Raw genomic sequence first — 14,415 nt, forward strand, 5'->3', positions numbered from 1 at the left:
TTCCTCCCCAAGTTGCTTTTGGTCGTGATGTTTTATCACAGCATTAGAAATTCTAAGTCCAAGTCCCTTTTAATTTTAGATTGAGAAGGGTCTTATTAAGTTGTCAAACTGGTCTCAAACTTGCTACATGGCCCAGGTAAGCCTTGAACTTCAGATCCTCCAGCTTTAGCTTTCCAAGTGGCTGTGATAACAAGTGTACATTCAGAAGAACTTTCTTAAAGAATTTGGTATTTCTGAATTTAATCTATGCCCTTGAATCATTGCTTTATGTAACTATTTATTACATACTTAGAAAAATACAAAATAATGAAATAATCTTTCATTACTTACAAGTGTTAGATTTAGATTTTAAAATGTCTTCCTAAAGCATTGGCTTTGTGTATGTTTATACATTCATACAAATCATTCTTAAGCCTGAAAAGGTTAATAAGTCAACATGGAAAGAGGAAATCAAACTGTTGTTTCAGAATTCCTCCTCCTAGGCTTGCCTATTGAACCACACCAGCAAGACCTGTTCTATGCCCTGTTTCTGGCCATGTACCTCACCACTGCCCTGGGGAACCTCATCATCATTCTCCTCATTCACCTGGACTCCCATCTCCACACACCCATGTACTTGTTTCTCAGTAACTTGTCCTTCTCTGACTTCTGCTTTTCCTCTGTGACCATTCCCAAATTGCTACAGAACATGCAAAGCCAAGTTCCATCCATTCCCTATGCAGGTTGCCTGGCACAAATGTACTTTTTCCTGCTTTTTGCAGACCTCGAGAGCTTCCTCCTTGTGGCCATGGCCTATGATCGCTATGTGGCCATCTGCTTCCCCCTACACTATACTAGCATCATGAGCCCCAAACTGTGTCTCTGCCTGGTGGCACTATCTTGGCTACTGACCACAGTCATCTCTTTGTCGCACACACTGCTCATGGCTCGGCTCTCCTTCTGTGCTAACCATGTGATTCCTCACTTTTTCTGTGATATGTCAGCTCTTCTGAAGTTAGCCTGCTCTGACATTCAGATCAATAAGTTGATGATATTTATCTTGGGAGGACTTGTCATTATTGTCCCATTCCTGCTGATATTTTCATCCTATGCACGAATAGTGTCCTCCATTCTCAAGGTCCCCTCTTCTAGAAGCATCCGCAAGGCCTTCTCCACCTGTGGTTCCCACCTCTCTGTGGTGTCTCTTTTCTATGGGACAATCATTGGTCTCTATTTATGTCCATCGGCTAATAATTCAACCATTAAGGAGACTGTCATGGCTGTGATGTACACAGTGGTGACCCCTATGCTGAACCCCTTTATCTACAGCTTCAGGAATCAGGATATAAAGGGAGCTTTTAAAAAGGTGTTTTCAAAGAAGATGGCTAACTTTTCTCTGAGATAGCGACTCTAAATATTAAAACATATTTTCAAATAGTAGGCCCAATTTCAAATGGTATGCAGGGGCTTTCTTCAACTTTCAGTAGTTTGAATTTCTCATGCCACTTAAATTTAGCACTATACTTCAGGTGTGACGTAAGTTAAGATCTGACAAACCCTAAGTGCTCCTTGATTATCATCTGAGTCTGAATTAACACTAGTGTTGGTGTTTAGTGTTCAAAGAATATAAAAATCTTTCTAGTTCCTGGAAAGGAACTTCAACTCCTTAGTCACTTTGGCACTTTGCTTCTGACAAACATACTTATTCTAAAAGGACTATTTCCAACTTAATATATGCATGGTCTCAATAATGCATTTGTTCTGTGGAGTCATATTTCTTGTTTCAAATTACTTCATAGCTTCCTTTCATGTGTTCATTAAAAGCTTATTTAATGATAATATATTAAAACTATCATTTCTTTTGGAATTCAAAGCACCAATAATTTGTTTGCTAATTGTGAACTATTGATTATGTCTACATATTGGATGTCAATTCCTTTTTTGAATTAAAGTTGTGTAATCTGAAACAAGCTATCTAGTCCCATTATACATCACATAATTTACAGATTGTAAAGCATAGCCCATGGTATAGTATAAGGAAATGTAAATAGTGATAGGTCTAGAATCTATTTGTTACTCCTAGATAAGGTTTTCCTCCCTTATATGTTGAAATAATGTGATGCTCTCTTTATTTCCTGAAAAAAAAAATATATAAACCTCTTGTAGATGTATGATTACCAACTCCTAAAATGAACAAAGCCTTGTTCATTGCTTTACATATTTATTCTAGATGATTTCTTGGGTGCATTTTCTTTTTTATTGGATATTTTCTTTATTTACATTTCAAATGTCCCAGTTTCCCTACCTCCTGGAAACACCCTATCACATCCTCCCTCCCCCCTGCTTCTATGAGGGTGTTCCTCCACACACCTACCCACTACCACCTCCCTGCCCTTCATTCCCCTACACTGCGGCATCTAGTGAGCCTTCATAGGACCAAGGACCTCTCCTTCCATTGATGCCTGACAAGGCCATCCTCTGCAGCTGAAGCCATGTGTACCTCTTTGCTGACATCTTAGTCTCTGGGAGTTCTGGGGAGTCTGATTGGTTGATGTTATTGTTCTTCCTATGGGGTTTCAAACCCCTTCAACTCCTTCAGTCCTTTCTCTAACTTTTCTGTTGGGGACCCCACGCTCAGCCCAATGGTTTTTGAGTGCATGTTCATATTTCCTAAAATATATCTTAAAAACTACCTTTGAACGGAAATCTTCCTGGTAATGTCTATGTTGACACTATTTACTTTTCAAAAAAAAATGTATTGACTACTAAAATAGTCCATGCCTGCTTGAAGGTATCTATGTAGCAAACTGTCAAGGCCTCTCACAGTCCTGTCCCCTTCTCTATCAAAGCCATTAAAAGTTGTTATTCTATATATTGCCTATACACAACCTAGAATTATATATAATAAATAAGTAGAACTAAAAACATGTTTAATTGCTTTCACTTAAAATTTACTGTTAACTCAACATTTCACATAAGGACTTGTAATGCTTTTTGATTTTTTTTCCTGTTCTGTTTTGATGCAAAGTCTCTCTATGATGTCCATGCTGGCATTGAATTTACAGCGATCCTTGTTCCTCGACCTTTTCAGTGCTGGGACTAAAAATGTGTACCTCCACCACATCTGACAGGACTTGCGACACTTTTAATATAATGCATTTCAGCAACTTACTTTTGGTGAACTTTTGGGTTGTTTTCAGTTTATCCTTAATTTAAATAATACTGCCTCAATTTTATGTCTTAATCCCAATATTTTGTAGTATTGTCCTATTTCCTTATGAAAACCTTCACATTAACAAGTATATTAGCTCAGAGAATACAATCATTTTATCATTGGGTAGAAACTGCCAAATTGTGGAAGACATGCTTCTTCTGCTTTAAGCTCCCCAAAGAAAATGGGGATGTAACTGCTCTTTACTGTTCCCAATGTTGGAAATTTGGCTCTCATATATTTATTGCCCATATGGCTGAAAAGTGAGACTTTACTGTTTTTAAGCTAAACTACTACATGTAATGGTGAAATCAACTTTTATATTTGTCAACCAATTTTCCTTTCGTGTGTTATTTGGGCAACATCTTTTTCTTAAGCTGCTTTCTGTTTGTTTTCCTGTTAGAGATGCTGCCACTTGATCTGATTGGTGGCATTTCCCTTCACTGGCTATTTGTCTACTTTTATTTTGCTAAAGATTTTAAATTTGGGGTAGAAAAACTTTCTGATTGATTTTTCTCTAGTAGTCCTTGGAAAGGAGTTTTCTATTAAAATATTGAATAGTATCATTTTCACACTCTGTAGTCTTGGTTTCTATATCTCCATTTCTGATCCACTTGAAATTTGGCTTACAAATAATTATTCTCTTTCTCTTTTCTCCATTACCAGAGAACCAGATGTAAGTATCTTTGATACTTACACTACCTTTGCATTATGCTGGTTATCTCAAATTTGTTTTCTTTCTTTTTTTAATTTAATTTAATTTTAAATTTATTTTTACACTCCATATTCCATTCCCTGCCCCCCACCCACCCTTCGACTACTCCACATCCCCCACCTCCTCCCCACCCTATACCTCCTCCCCACCCTACCCTATCTCCATGTAGATGTCCCCACACTCCTACCCCCATCTGAACTCTAAACTCCCTGGGGCCTCCAGTCTCTTAAGGTTTAGGTACATCATCACTGAATGAAAACAGACACAGAATTCCTCTACTGTATGTGTGTTGGGGGCTTCATATCAGCTGGTGTATGCTGTCTATTTGGTAGTCCAGTGTTTGAGAGATCTTGGGGGTCCAGATTAATTGAGACTGCTGGTCCTACAGGATCACCCTTCTCCTCAGCTTCTTTCAGCCTTCCCTAATTCAACAGCAGGGGTCAGCTGCTTCTGTCCATTGGTTGGGGGCAAATATCTGCATCTTATTACCCTTTCAGTTGCTTGTTGGGTTTTTTGGAGGACAGCCATGACAGATCCCTTTTTGTGAGTGATCCATGGCCTCAGTAATAGTGTCAGGCCTTAGGACATCCCCTTGAGCTGGATCCCACTTTGAGCCTGTCACTAGACCTTCTTTTCCTTTGGCTCCTTTCCATTTCCATCCCTGTAATTCTTTCAGACAAGAACAATTATGGGTCAGAGATGTGACTTTGGAATGGCAACCCAATCCCTCACTTGATATCCTTTCTTCCTGATGGAGGTGGGCTTTACAAGTTCCCTCTCCCTACTGTTGGGGGGGGGTGTTCATCTAAGGTCCCTCCCTTTGAGTCCTGGGAGTCTCTCACCTCCAGGTCTCTGGTGCACCCTGGTGGGGTTCCCCAACCTCTTATTTCATGAGAATGCCTGTTTACATTCTTTCTGCTGACCTTCAAGGCTTCAGGCCTTTTCCCTCACCCAATTCCAGATCAGGTTGCCCTCTCCTCCCCACTCCCACTCCCCACCCCATCCACTTTTCTAGCATTTCCAGATGCCAACATATTTCTGTCCACACACAGAAAATACACTTTGGTAGACATGCTTCTAAAATATCCGTGCATCTTAAGGACAGGTTGTAGTCCCAGTAGTACATGACCATCAGGAAACAAACTCAAAGGGGATTTCTGGAGGTGTTTCATTTGTTTTGTTCTAACTCTCAGGTCTCTTGCATATATATAATGGTTAGTTCATATTGTTGTTCATATGTTGTTCATAATGAAAGAAACAGATAGGGTGTTGGGCATCTTCCTTCTGGTCCACAACCTGGATCAGGCAGAGTGGGTACTCCAGACCCCCTCCCACATGCAGAGACAGCTTGATTCCCAGGTAATCTGGAACAACCAGACTCAGAGGATCACAGGAGGGACAGGATATAGTCAGAGACAGCAAGGGCAGTTAATACCTGAGATAACCAGATGGCAAAAGGCAAGTGCAAGAACATATTCAACAGGAAAAAAATGCCATATGGCACCATCAAAGCCCAGCTCTCCTACCACAGCAAGTCCTGAATACCCTAACACACCTGAAAATGAAGACTCTGACTTAAAATCCCATCTCATGAAAAGAATAGAGGGCCATAAGGAGGACATAAGTTACTCCCTTTAAAAAAAATAGAGGAAAACACAGATAAACAGGTAGAAGATGAGGAAACACATAAATCCCTTCAAGAAATACAAGAAAACACAATCAAACAGGTGAAGGAATTGAACAAAACCATTTAAGGCCTAAAAATGGAAATAAAAACAATAAAGAAATCACAAAGGGAGGCGACCCTGGAGATAGAAAACCTAGGAGAGAGATCAGGAGTTGCCGATACAAGCATTACTGACAGAATATAAGAGATAGAAGAGAAGATCTCATACATAAATGATATCATAGAGGATATTGACACAACAGACAAAGAAAATTCAAAGTGAAAAAAGCTCCTAACCCAAAGTATCCCGGAAATTCATGATACAATGGAAAGACCAAACTTAAGAATAATAGTAATAGAAGAGAGAGAAGATTCTCAACTCAAAGGGCCAACATCTTCAACAAAATCATAGAAGAAAACCTCCATAACCTAAAGGAAGAGATGGTCATAAACATACAAGAAGCCTACAGAACACCAAAAGAGATTTGACCAGAGAAGAAATTCTACCCTTCACATATCAATCAAAACACTAAATGCATACAACAAAGAAAGAATATTAAAAGTGGTAAGGGAAAAAGGCCAAGTAACATATAAAAAAGGCAGACCTATCAGAATTATACCACATTTTTCAATAGAGACTGTAAAAGCCAGAATACCTTGGACAGATGTCATACAAACCATAACAGAACACAAATGCCAGCTTAGGCAACTATACCCAGAAAAACTCATAGATGTATAAACCAAGATATTCCAGAACAAAACCAAAATTAAACAATATCTTTCAACTAATCCAGCCCTACAGAGAATAATAGAAGAAAAAAACTCCAACACAAAGGGAAACTACACCCATGAAAAACCAAGAAATTAATCGTCTCACAACAAACCTAAAAAAGAGAGAACCACACAAACACAATAACACCACTAATAACAAAAATAGCAGGAACCAACAATCATTGGTCTTTAATATCTCCCAACATCAATGTATTTAATTCCCCAATAAAAAGACATAGTCCAACAGACCAGGTACATAAACAGGACCCAGCATTTCACTGCATACATTTCACATCAATGACAAAGACACACACTACCTCAGAGTAAAAGGCTGGAAAAAATTTCCAATCAAATGGTCCCAAGAAACAAGCTGGAGTAACCATTATAATATCCAATAAAATAGACTTTCAACCAAAACTTATCAAAGAATATGTGGAAGGACGTTCCTTACTCATCAAAGGAAAAATCCACCAAGATGAACTCTCAGTTCTGAATATCTATGCCCCAAATGCAAGGGTGCCTACATTTGTAACAGAAACACTGGTAAGTTCAAAACACACATTGATCCTCACACAGAAATAGTGGGAGATTTCAACACCCCACTCTCACTAATCAACAGATCATGGAAACAGAACCTAAACAGAGACACAGTGAAACTAACAGAAGTTATGAACTTAAAGAATTTAACAGCTTTCTACAGATTATTTCACCTTGAAACAAAAGAATATAACTTCTTCTCAGCACCTCAAGGTATCTTGTCCAAAACTGACCACATAATCAGAAACAAAAGAAACCTCAATATATTCAAGATGATTGAAATAATCCCATTCATTCTATCAGACCACCATGCACTATAGCTAGTCCTTAATAACAACAACAAAAAAAAAAAAAACAGAAAGTCCATATATTCATGAAAACTGAACTGAATATCTACTCAATGATAACTTGGTCATGGAAGAAAGAAAGAGANAAAGAGAAAGAGAGAGAGAGAGAGAGAGAGAGAGAGAGAGAGAGAGAGAGAGAGAGAGAGAGAGAGAAGTTAAAGACTTTCTAGAATTTAATGAAAATAAAGGAATAGCATAACCAAGCTTATGGGACACAATGAAAGCAGTGCTAAGAGGAAAATTCATAGCACTGAGAACTTTGTAAAGACATTAAAGAGATCCTACACTAGCACATCTGAAATCTCTAGAACAGAAGAAAGAATAAAACAACACAACAGGAGTAGATGGCAGGAAATATTCAAACTCAGAGCTTAAATCAAAAAATTTGGAACAAAAAGAACTATACAAAGAATCAAACAACTAAGAGTTGGTTCTTTGAGAAAACCAACAAGATAAATAAACCCTTAGCCAAACTAAAGGGCATGGAAACAGTATTCAAATTAACAAAATCAAAAATGAAAAGAGACATAACAGAAACTGAGAAAATTCAAAAAAAATCATCAGGTCTCACTACAAAAAGCCTATACTCAACAAAACTGCAAAATCTAGATGAAATGGTCAATTTTCTATACAGATAGCAGATACCATAGTTAAATAAGGTCTAGACAAACTATCTAAATAGTCCCATAACCCCTAAAGAAATAGAAGCAGTCATTAAAAGTCTCTCCATTAAAAAAAAGCCAAGGCCCAAATGGTTTTAGTGCAGAATTCTATCAGACTTTCAAAGAAGACCCATTACTATTACTTCTCAAACTATTCCACAAAATAGAAACAGAAGAAATACTAACCTAATTCATTCTATAAAGCCACAGTTACACCGATACCTACACCATACAAAGACCCAACAAAGAAAAGAAACTTCAGACCAGTTTCGCTTATTATTATCAATGCATAAATACTCAATAAAATTCTCGCAAACTGAATCCAAGAACACACCAAAACCATCATTCACCACAATCAAGTAGGCTTAATTTCAGGGATGTGGGGATGGTTCACTATATGGAAATCCATCAATATAATCCACTATATAAACAAACTCAAAGAAAAATCACATGGCCATCTCATTAGATGCTGAAGTCCTTCCACAAAATATAACACTCTTTCATGTTAAAAGTCGCGGAAAGATCAAGAATTCAAGGCACATAACTAAACATAATAAAAGAAATATACAGCAACAAACAGCCAACATCAAATTAAATAAGGAAACACTTGAAGCAATTCCCACTAAAATTAGGGATAAGGCAAGGGTGCCCACTCACTCACTATTTATTCAATATAGTACTTGAATTTCTAGGTAGAGCAATTAGACAACAAAAGGAGGTCAAAGGATACAAACTGGAAAGGAAGAAGTCAAGGTACCACTATTTGCAGATGATATGATAGTATACATAAGCAATACCAAAAATTTCTACCAGAGAACTCCTACACCTGATAAACGACTTCAGCAAAGTGGATGGATATAAAATTAACTCTAACGAATCAGTATCCTACTTCTATACAAAGGAAATATGGGCTTAGAAAGAAATTAAAGTAACAACATACTTCACAATAGTTACAAATAATATAAAATATCTTGAGGTGACTCTATTGAAGCAAGTGAAAGATCTGTATGACAAAACCTTTAAGACCCTGACGAAAGAAATCAAAGAAGACCTCAGAAGATGGAAAAAATCTCCAATGCTCATGGATTGGTAGAATTAACATAGTAAAAATGGCCATTTACCAAAACCAATCTACAGATTCAATGCAATTCCCATCAAAATTCCAACTCAATACTTCACAGAGATAGAAAGAGCAATTCTGAACTTCATCTGGAATAACACACACACACACACACACACACACACACACACACACACACACAAAAGGATAGTGAAAAAGTGAAAACTATTCTCAACAATAAAAGAACTTCTGGGGGAATTACTATCCCTGACCTCAAGCTATACTCCATAGAAATAGTGATTTAAAATGCATGGTATTGATACAAAGACAGACAGGTAGATCAATGAAATAGAAGTGAAGACCCAGAAATAAACCCACACACTTATGGTCACTTGATTCTTGACAAAGAAGGCAAAACCATACAGAGGAAAAAAAAAACAGCATTTTCAACAAATGGTGTTGGTCTAACTGGTGGTCTTCACATAAAGGAATGCAAATTGATCAGTTTCTATCTCCTTTTACAAAACTCAAGTCCAAGTGGATCAAGGATCTGCACATAAAACCAGATATGCTGAATCTAATAGAAGAGAATGCGGGAAAGAACCCCAAACACATGGGCACAGGGGAAATTTTCCTGAACAGAATGCCAATGACTCAGGCTCTAAGATCAACAATTGACAAATGGGACCTCATGGAACTGAAAAGCTTCTATAAGGTAAAGGACACTATCAATAGGACAAAATAGCAACCTACAGACTGGGAAAAGATCCTTACCAACCCTACATCTCTTAGAGGGTTAATATTCAAAATATACAAAGTACTCAAGAAGTTAGACTCCAAAAAACCAAATAGGGAGTAAAGAGCTAAACAAAGAATTCTCAACTGAGGAATATGGAATGGCCAAGAAGTACCTAAAGAAATGTCAATTTACTTAGTCATTAGGGAAATGTAAATCAAAATGAGATTCCGCCTTACACTAATCAGAATGGCTAAGATTAAAAAGTCAGATGACAGAACATGTTGGTGAGGATGTAGAGAAAGAGGATCACTCCTCTATTGCTGGAGCGATTGCAAACTGGAACAACCACTTTGGAAATTAAGCTGGCGGTTCCTCAGATAATTGGAAATAACTCTATTTGAAGACACAGATAAACCACTCCTGGGCATATTCTCAAAATATTCTCGAAAATATAACAAGGACACATGCGCCACTATGTTCATAGCAGTCTTATTTATAATAGCTGGAAGGTGGAAACAACCCAGATGCCCCTCAACTGAAGAGTGGATACAGAAAATGTGGTACGTTTATACAATGGAGTATTACTGGGCTATTAAAAATGACAATTGCATGAACTGTAGGCAAATAGATGGAATTAGAAAATACCCAGAGTGAGGTAACTGAGACCCAAAAGGACATGCATGGTATGTACTCACTTATAAGTGAGTATTACCTCAAACGCTCAGAATGCCCATGATACAACTCAAAGACCATATAAAGCTTAACAAGAAGCAAGGCCAAAATGTGGATGCTTCAAATCCACGTAGAAGAGAAAACAAAATAATCACAAGTGGCGAGGGGTGGAGGAACCTGGGTGGAAGAGGAGAGGGGAGGAAATTAGAAGGATCAGGACCAAGTATGGGAAAAAGAGAGAAGTGCAGAGGGCAAGGAGAAAAATGTAAATAAGTATCAGTGGGGGGTGGAGAACTTGGGGAACCATTAGAAAGTCCTGGATGTCAGTTGAGGGCAGATTTAGACGTGTTGAGCTAGGAGTAAGGGCCTGATAGTGGCAGAAGTCTTTGAAGAGCCCAGCCACAGAGCCAATAAGGCAGTTTTAAAATGAGCTAATGTTTATGTGTCTTTTATCTGTGGATCCCAGATAGCTCCTGGGCAGGTGAGGGCCTACAACGTGCAGGGAGCTCAAAGCAAACTCACCACTACAGGTGGTGCTTGGTTCTGTGGAGGCTTGATGCCCCAGAGAAGAGGGTGTTAGAGGGGTGAGGCAGGAATGAGTGGGTGCTTCCTCTTAGAAGCAAAGGGGAGGGGAGGGATGGGAGGCTTATAGAGGAGATACCAAGAAGGGGGATAAAATTTGAAATGTAAACAAATGAAATGATTAATAAAAAAAAAAAAACAGGGTGTGGGTTTGAGTGAGTGGAAAGCATCTGGGAGGAACTGGGGGAAGGGGAACCCTGATCAGAATAATTATATAAAAATTCTGTTTTCAATAAAAATAAATAAAATGAAATGCCTGTGTGGAAATCCGTTATTCTTCCCAGTGAAGTGCTCTCTGATTGGCCATTTAATACCAAGTGGTCACCCTCAAATTATATACACACAAACAGGAATAAATGAATTCAGCATGTAATATTTATATATTTATGTGCATATGTATGTGACAATAATAATTAAATAAAAGGAACCTATGAATTTGAGAAGTGAAGACAGGAAATGGAAGGGGTGGGTGGACAAGAGAGAAAAAGGAACTTATATAATTTTATTTTAATTTGAAAAAATGGCAAAACATAAAAATACTTCCGATATGAAAAAAGGACACCTAAATATAGTAACTTCCAGAAACAACAAAAACTTGGTATTTAACAAAAATAAAAGATATATTTTCTTTCAAAGTATTCTTGAGATAGCTTTCTTTCAAATATACTTACAGTCTAATATATTAAGTTGTATAACAAACTGCTTAGTAATTACATTGTAATCATACTGTTATGTTGTAGTTACATGAAATTATATATTTATTAAACACAGTTACTTCTACAAAATAGGATGAAGAATATATTTCTACTTATTTGAATTTTCTCAGTTGAATTCTATAATTACTCCATGTAATAATTATATAATAATTTCTACTTTTACTCTCATGGATATTTTAATAATTTAAACAATTTTTGTTTAAAAGTTATTTCTTTGTATGAAAATTGTGTAGCAGTCCATGTTGGCAAATTTTCTAATTTCTAAGAAGAATTTTTCAACTAAGTATTCTGACTACTGGAGATACACTATCAAAGCTAACATAAATATTGGTAAGGGTGAACACTGTCTCTAACTATGTGGAATATTACTTTGAGAACAATGTAACCATAGGCTGCCGGTATGGTGGTTGGCTTGGTAAGATAGCTTAGTGGGTAGAGGTGCCTCTGACAGGCCTGATGACCTGAGTTCAATCCTGGGAAACCAGATAGTAGAAGAAAATCAACTCCTGCAAGTAGTCCTCTGGACTACACATGTGCTCCATGTAATTTTTTAAAAATGTACAATACTAGTGTTCCTAGCAAGAATTTATATGTGAGTATGTAAGCATGTTCTATGTCCTCTATTTCAAGGATGAAAGGACAATAAGTTTATCCAGATATTTTGAGATATTGAAAGGGGGTGGCAAGCTCAATTTATGTGTCCAGTGGTTCCCTTTCCAGCATAGGAAGGTTTCTACAAAGGCCATATCTTGGTAGCAGTGAGCTAGGAAACAGTGTCTAAAGTACTCCATTTACAAATGTGAATGTTCTTGACCACTCTAATTCATGAAAAATCCTTAAGTTTATGATATTAAAAAATCTTTCATGCACTGGTGGAGCCCATAGAGTAGTAGCAGTTGAGAGACTGAGTTCTCAGAAGCTGTAGTGACAAGAGCTCAGACTCTGTGGCTACACTTAAGACTGAAGCTCAAAGCCAAATTCAAGACACAGCTGAGTACAATAGGTAGATCCGCGGGACTCTTGAGATCTGAGAGGGTCATTAACCCCATCCTCCAAGGACAATCATAGATTGTTCATGCTAACAGAATAGGTGTCAGGTCCCATCAACAATGATTATAAGACACCCTTTCCAAAAGTCAAGATGATACATAGCCTTAAAGGGTCTAGAAAAGAAACACAAAGTTAACTGACAATAAGGTGTAGAAGTTAATGAATGTGGAAGTGAGAAGCATCAGTGGAGTTGAATGTCAAGAAACAATAGAGTCAATATCAGTAAAACTAAATTCCATTCTTTGGGATGGTTAATTCAGAAGATAAGCTTTGGCAAGTAGAACACAAAGCAGACTAAAAGCATTAAAAAAAAAAAAACATAAGTATAAGGAAGCCAGATGAGTAAGAAAAGAGCCAATGTTAAAAACTAAAAGTGAGAGAGGAGGAAGACATATAGAGGGAAGCTGGATTCCACCAATGTGTGTTGTGCACACACATTGAACTAACATACTGAATCTCATTAACATGATAATAAATACATAACTAATACCAAAGAAAGAATAAAATAATAGTAATAACAATAACCAAAGCAAACAAATGTAAACAGAAATGTGTTCAAGGAGTTTCTACATTAGCAAATAAAAGTTATTTAATAAGGTGGAAAGGTGGATAGAATATACAACTATTCATCATAGAAAGTGAACTCCTTGGGCTTCTGACATGGGGACAGCCTCTAGTCTCAATCTGTTTCCTGTGTTGTACAGTGTGAATTCCTCATGGACTCCCATGTGCATGGTGTACATTCTACCCTGTAGTAGTGAAAAGGTGAAAAGACATTTTAAATTGTTAAATTGTGGACAAAAGACTGCTTAAATAAGTTGTAGATAAGTATCCACATCACAAACTTAGGAGAGTGATTTGTAGTGATTTGATAAACTCTTCTAGATGTATTATTTCAAAAAATAAAGGGGGAACTGCAGAATAATATACAGAGAAACTGGGATGACAGTGGAGGCTGATTTGGGTGGGTAAAGAAGAATTTCATCTCTTTGAACATTAACAATGCAAATAGAGGATACATAATTTTTTTTTTTTTTTTTAGTTTTTTGAGACATGGTTTCTCTGTGTAGCCCGGGCTGTCCTGGAACTCACTCTGTAGACCAGGCTGGCCTTGCACTCAGAAATCTGCCTGCCTCTGCCTCCCAAGTGCTGGGATTAAAGGCGTGTGCCACCACCGCGCAGCAAAGATATATAATTTATGAAGAAAAACATTAAATTAAAAGCACATTTAAGTCATCTAGAAGTATTCCAGGAAGAGCCTGCATGGCTGTGACTGTCTTTCTGGCACAAACACTCCCATATGACTGCCTTCACCTGTTGATGTTACTTGCTTTCTGTATTCCCGTTGCATAGATAACCAGATAACCTTCTCCTTACCTTCTCCTGCTCTCTCTTTATTTTTTCAAATTTCCAGAAATTAGAATCTCCAAGCAACACTAGACTATTTTGAGCATCCAGACAACACACAAAGGCATCCAATACACTGTCATTTAACTTGTGTTACCTACCACTATATAACACTAGGTCATATTTGTTTGGGATCTAAGTCTTATTTAACAAGGCATAAGTCTGTGTAGGAGCAATAACTAATAGAATTTGAACGAAGGGGAAATAAAGGAGAATATATTGATTTTTGGAGAAAGAAGGGATAAATGAGACTGTGGGAGTTGGTACTATTGTTGACATGCCAGTTAACCCAGACCTTCCA

At 37.4% G+C, this 14,415-nt stretch overlaps 1 protein-coding gene across 1 annotated transcript; it reads left to right on the forward strand.

Annotated features, from left to right (window-relative positions):
• Positions 1-364: 364 nt before the first annotated feature.
• On the forward strand, positions 365-1,441 carry LOC110304828 (olfactory receptor-like protein DTMT). Its single transcript, XM_021176446.1, has one exon. The coding sequence runs from the start codon at positions 437-439 to the stop codon at positions 1,382-1,384; it is 948 nt and encodes a 315-aa protein (XP_021032105.1). The 5' UTR covers positions 365-436; the 3' UTR covers positions 1,385-1,441.
• The last annotated feature ends 12,974 nt before the right edge of the window (positions 1,442-14,415 follow it).

The sequence above is a fragment of the Mus caroli genome, chromosome 11 (genome assembly GCF_900094665.2).
Source record: "Mus caroli chromosome 11, CAROLI_EIJ_v1.1, whole genome shotgun sequence".
Classification (NCBI taxonomy): domain Eukaryota; kingdom Metazoa; phylum Chordata; class Mammalia; order Rodentia; family Muridae; genus Mus; species Mus caroli.

Excerpts from the sequence above, each read along its gene's own strand:
- LOC110304828 (XM_021176446.1), top strand. The coding sequence starts at position 437 with ATGGAAAGAGGAAATCAAACTGTTGTTTCAGAATTCCTCCTCCTAGGC.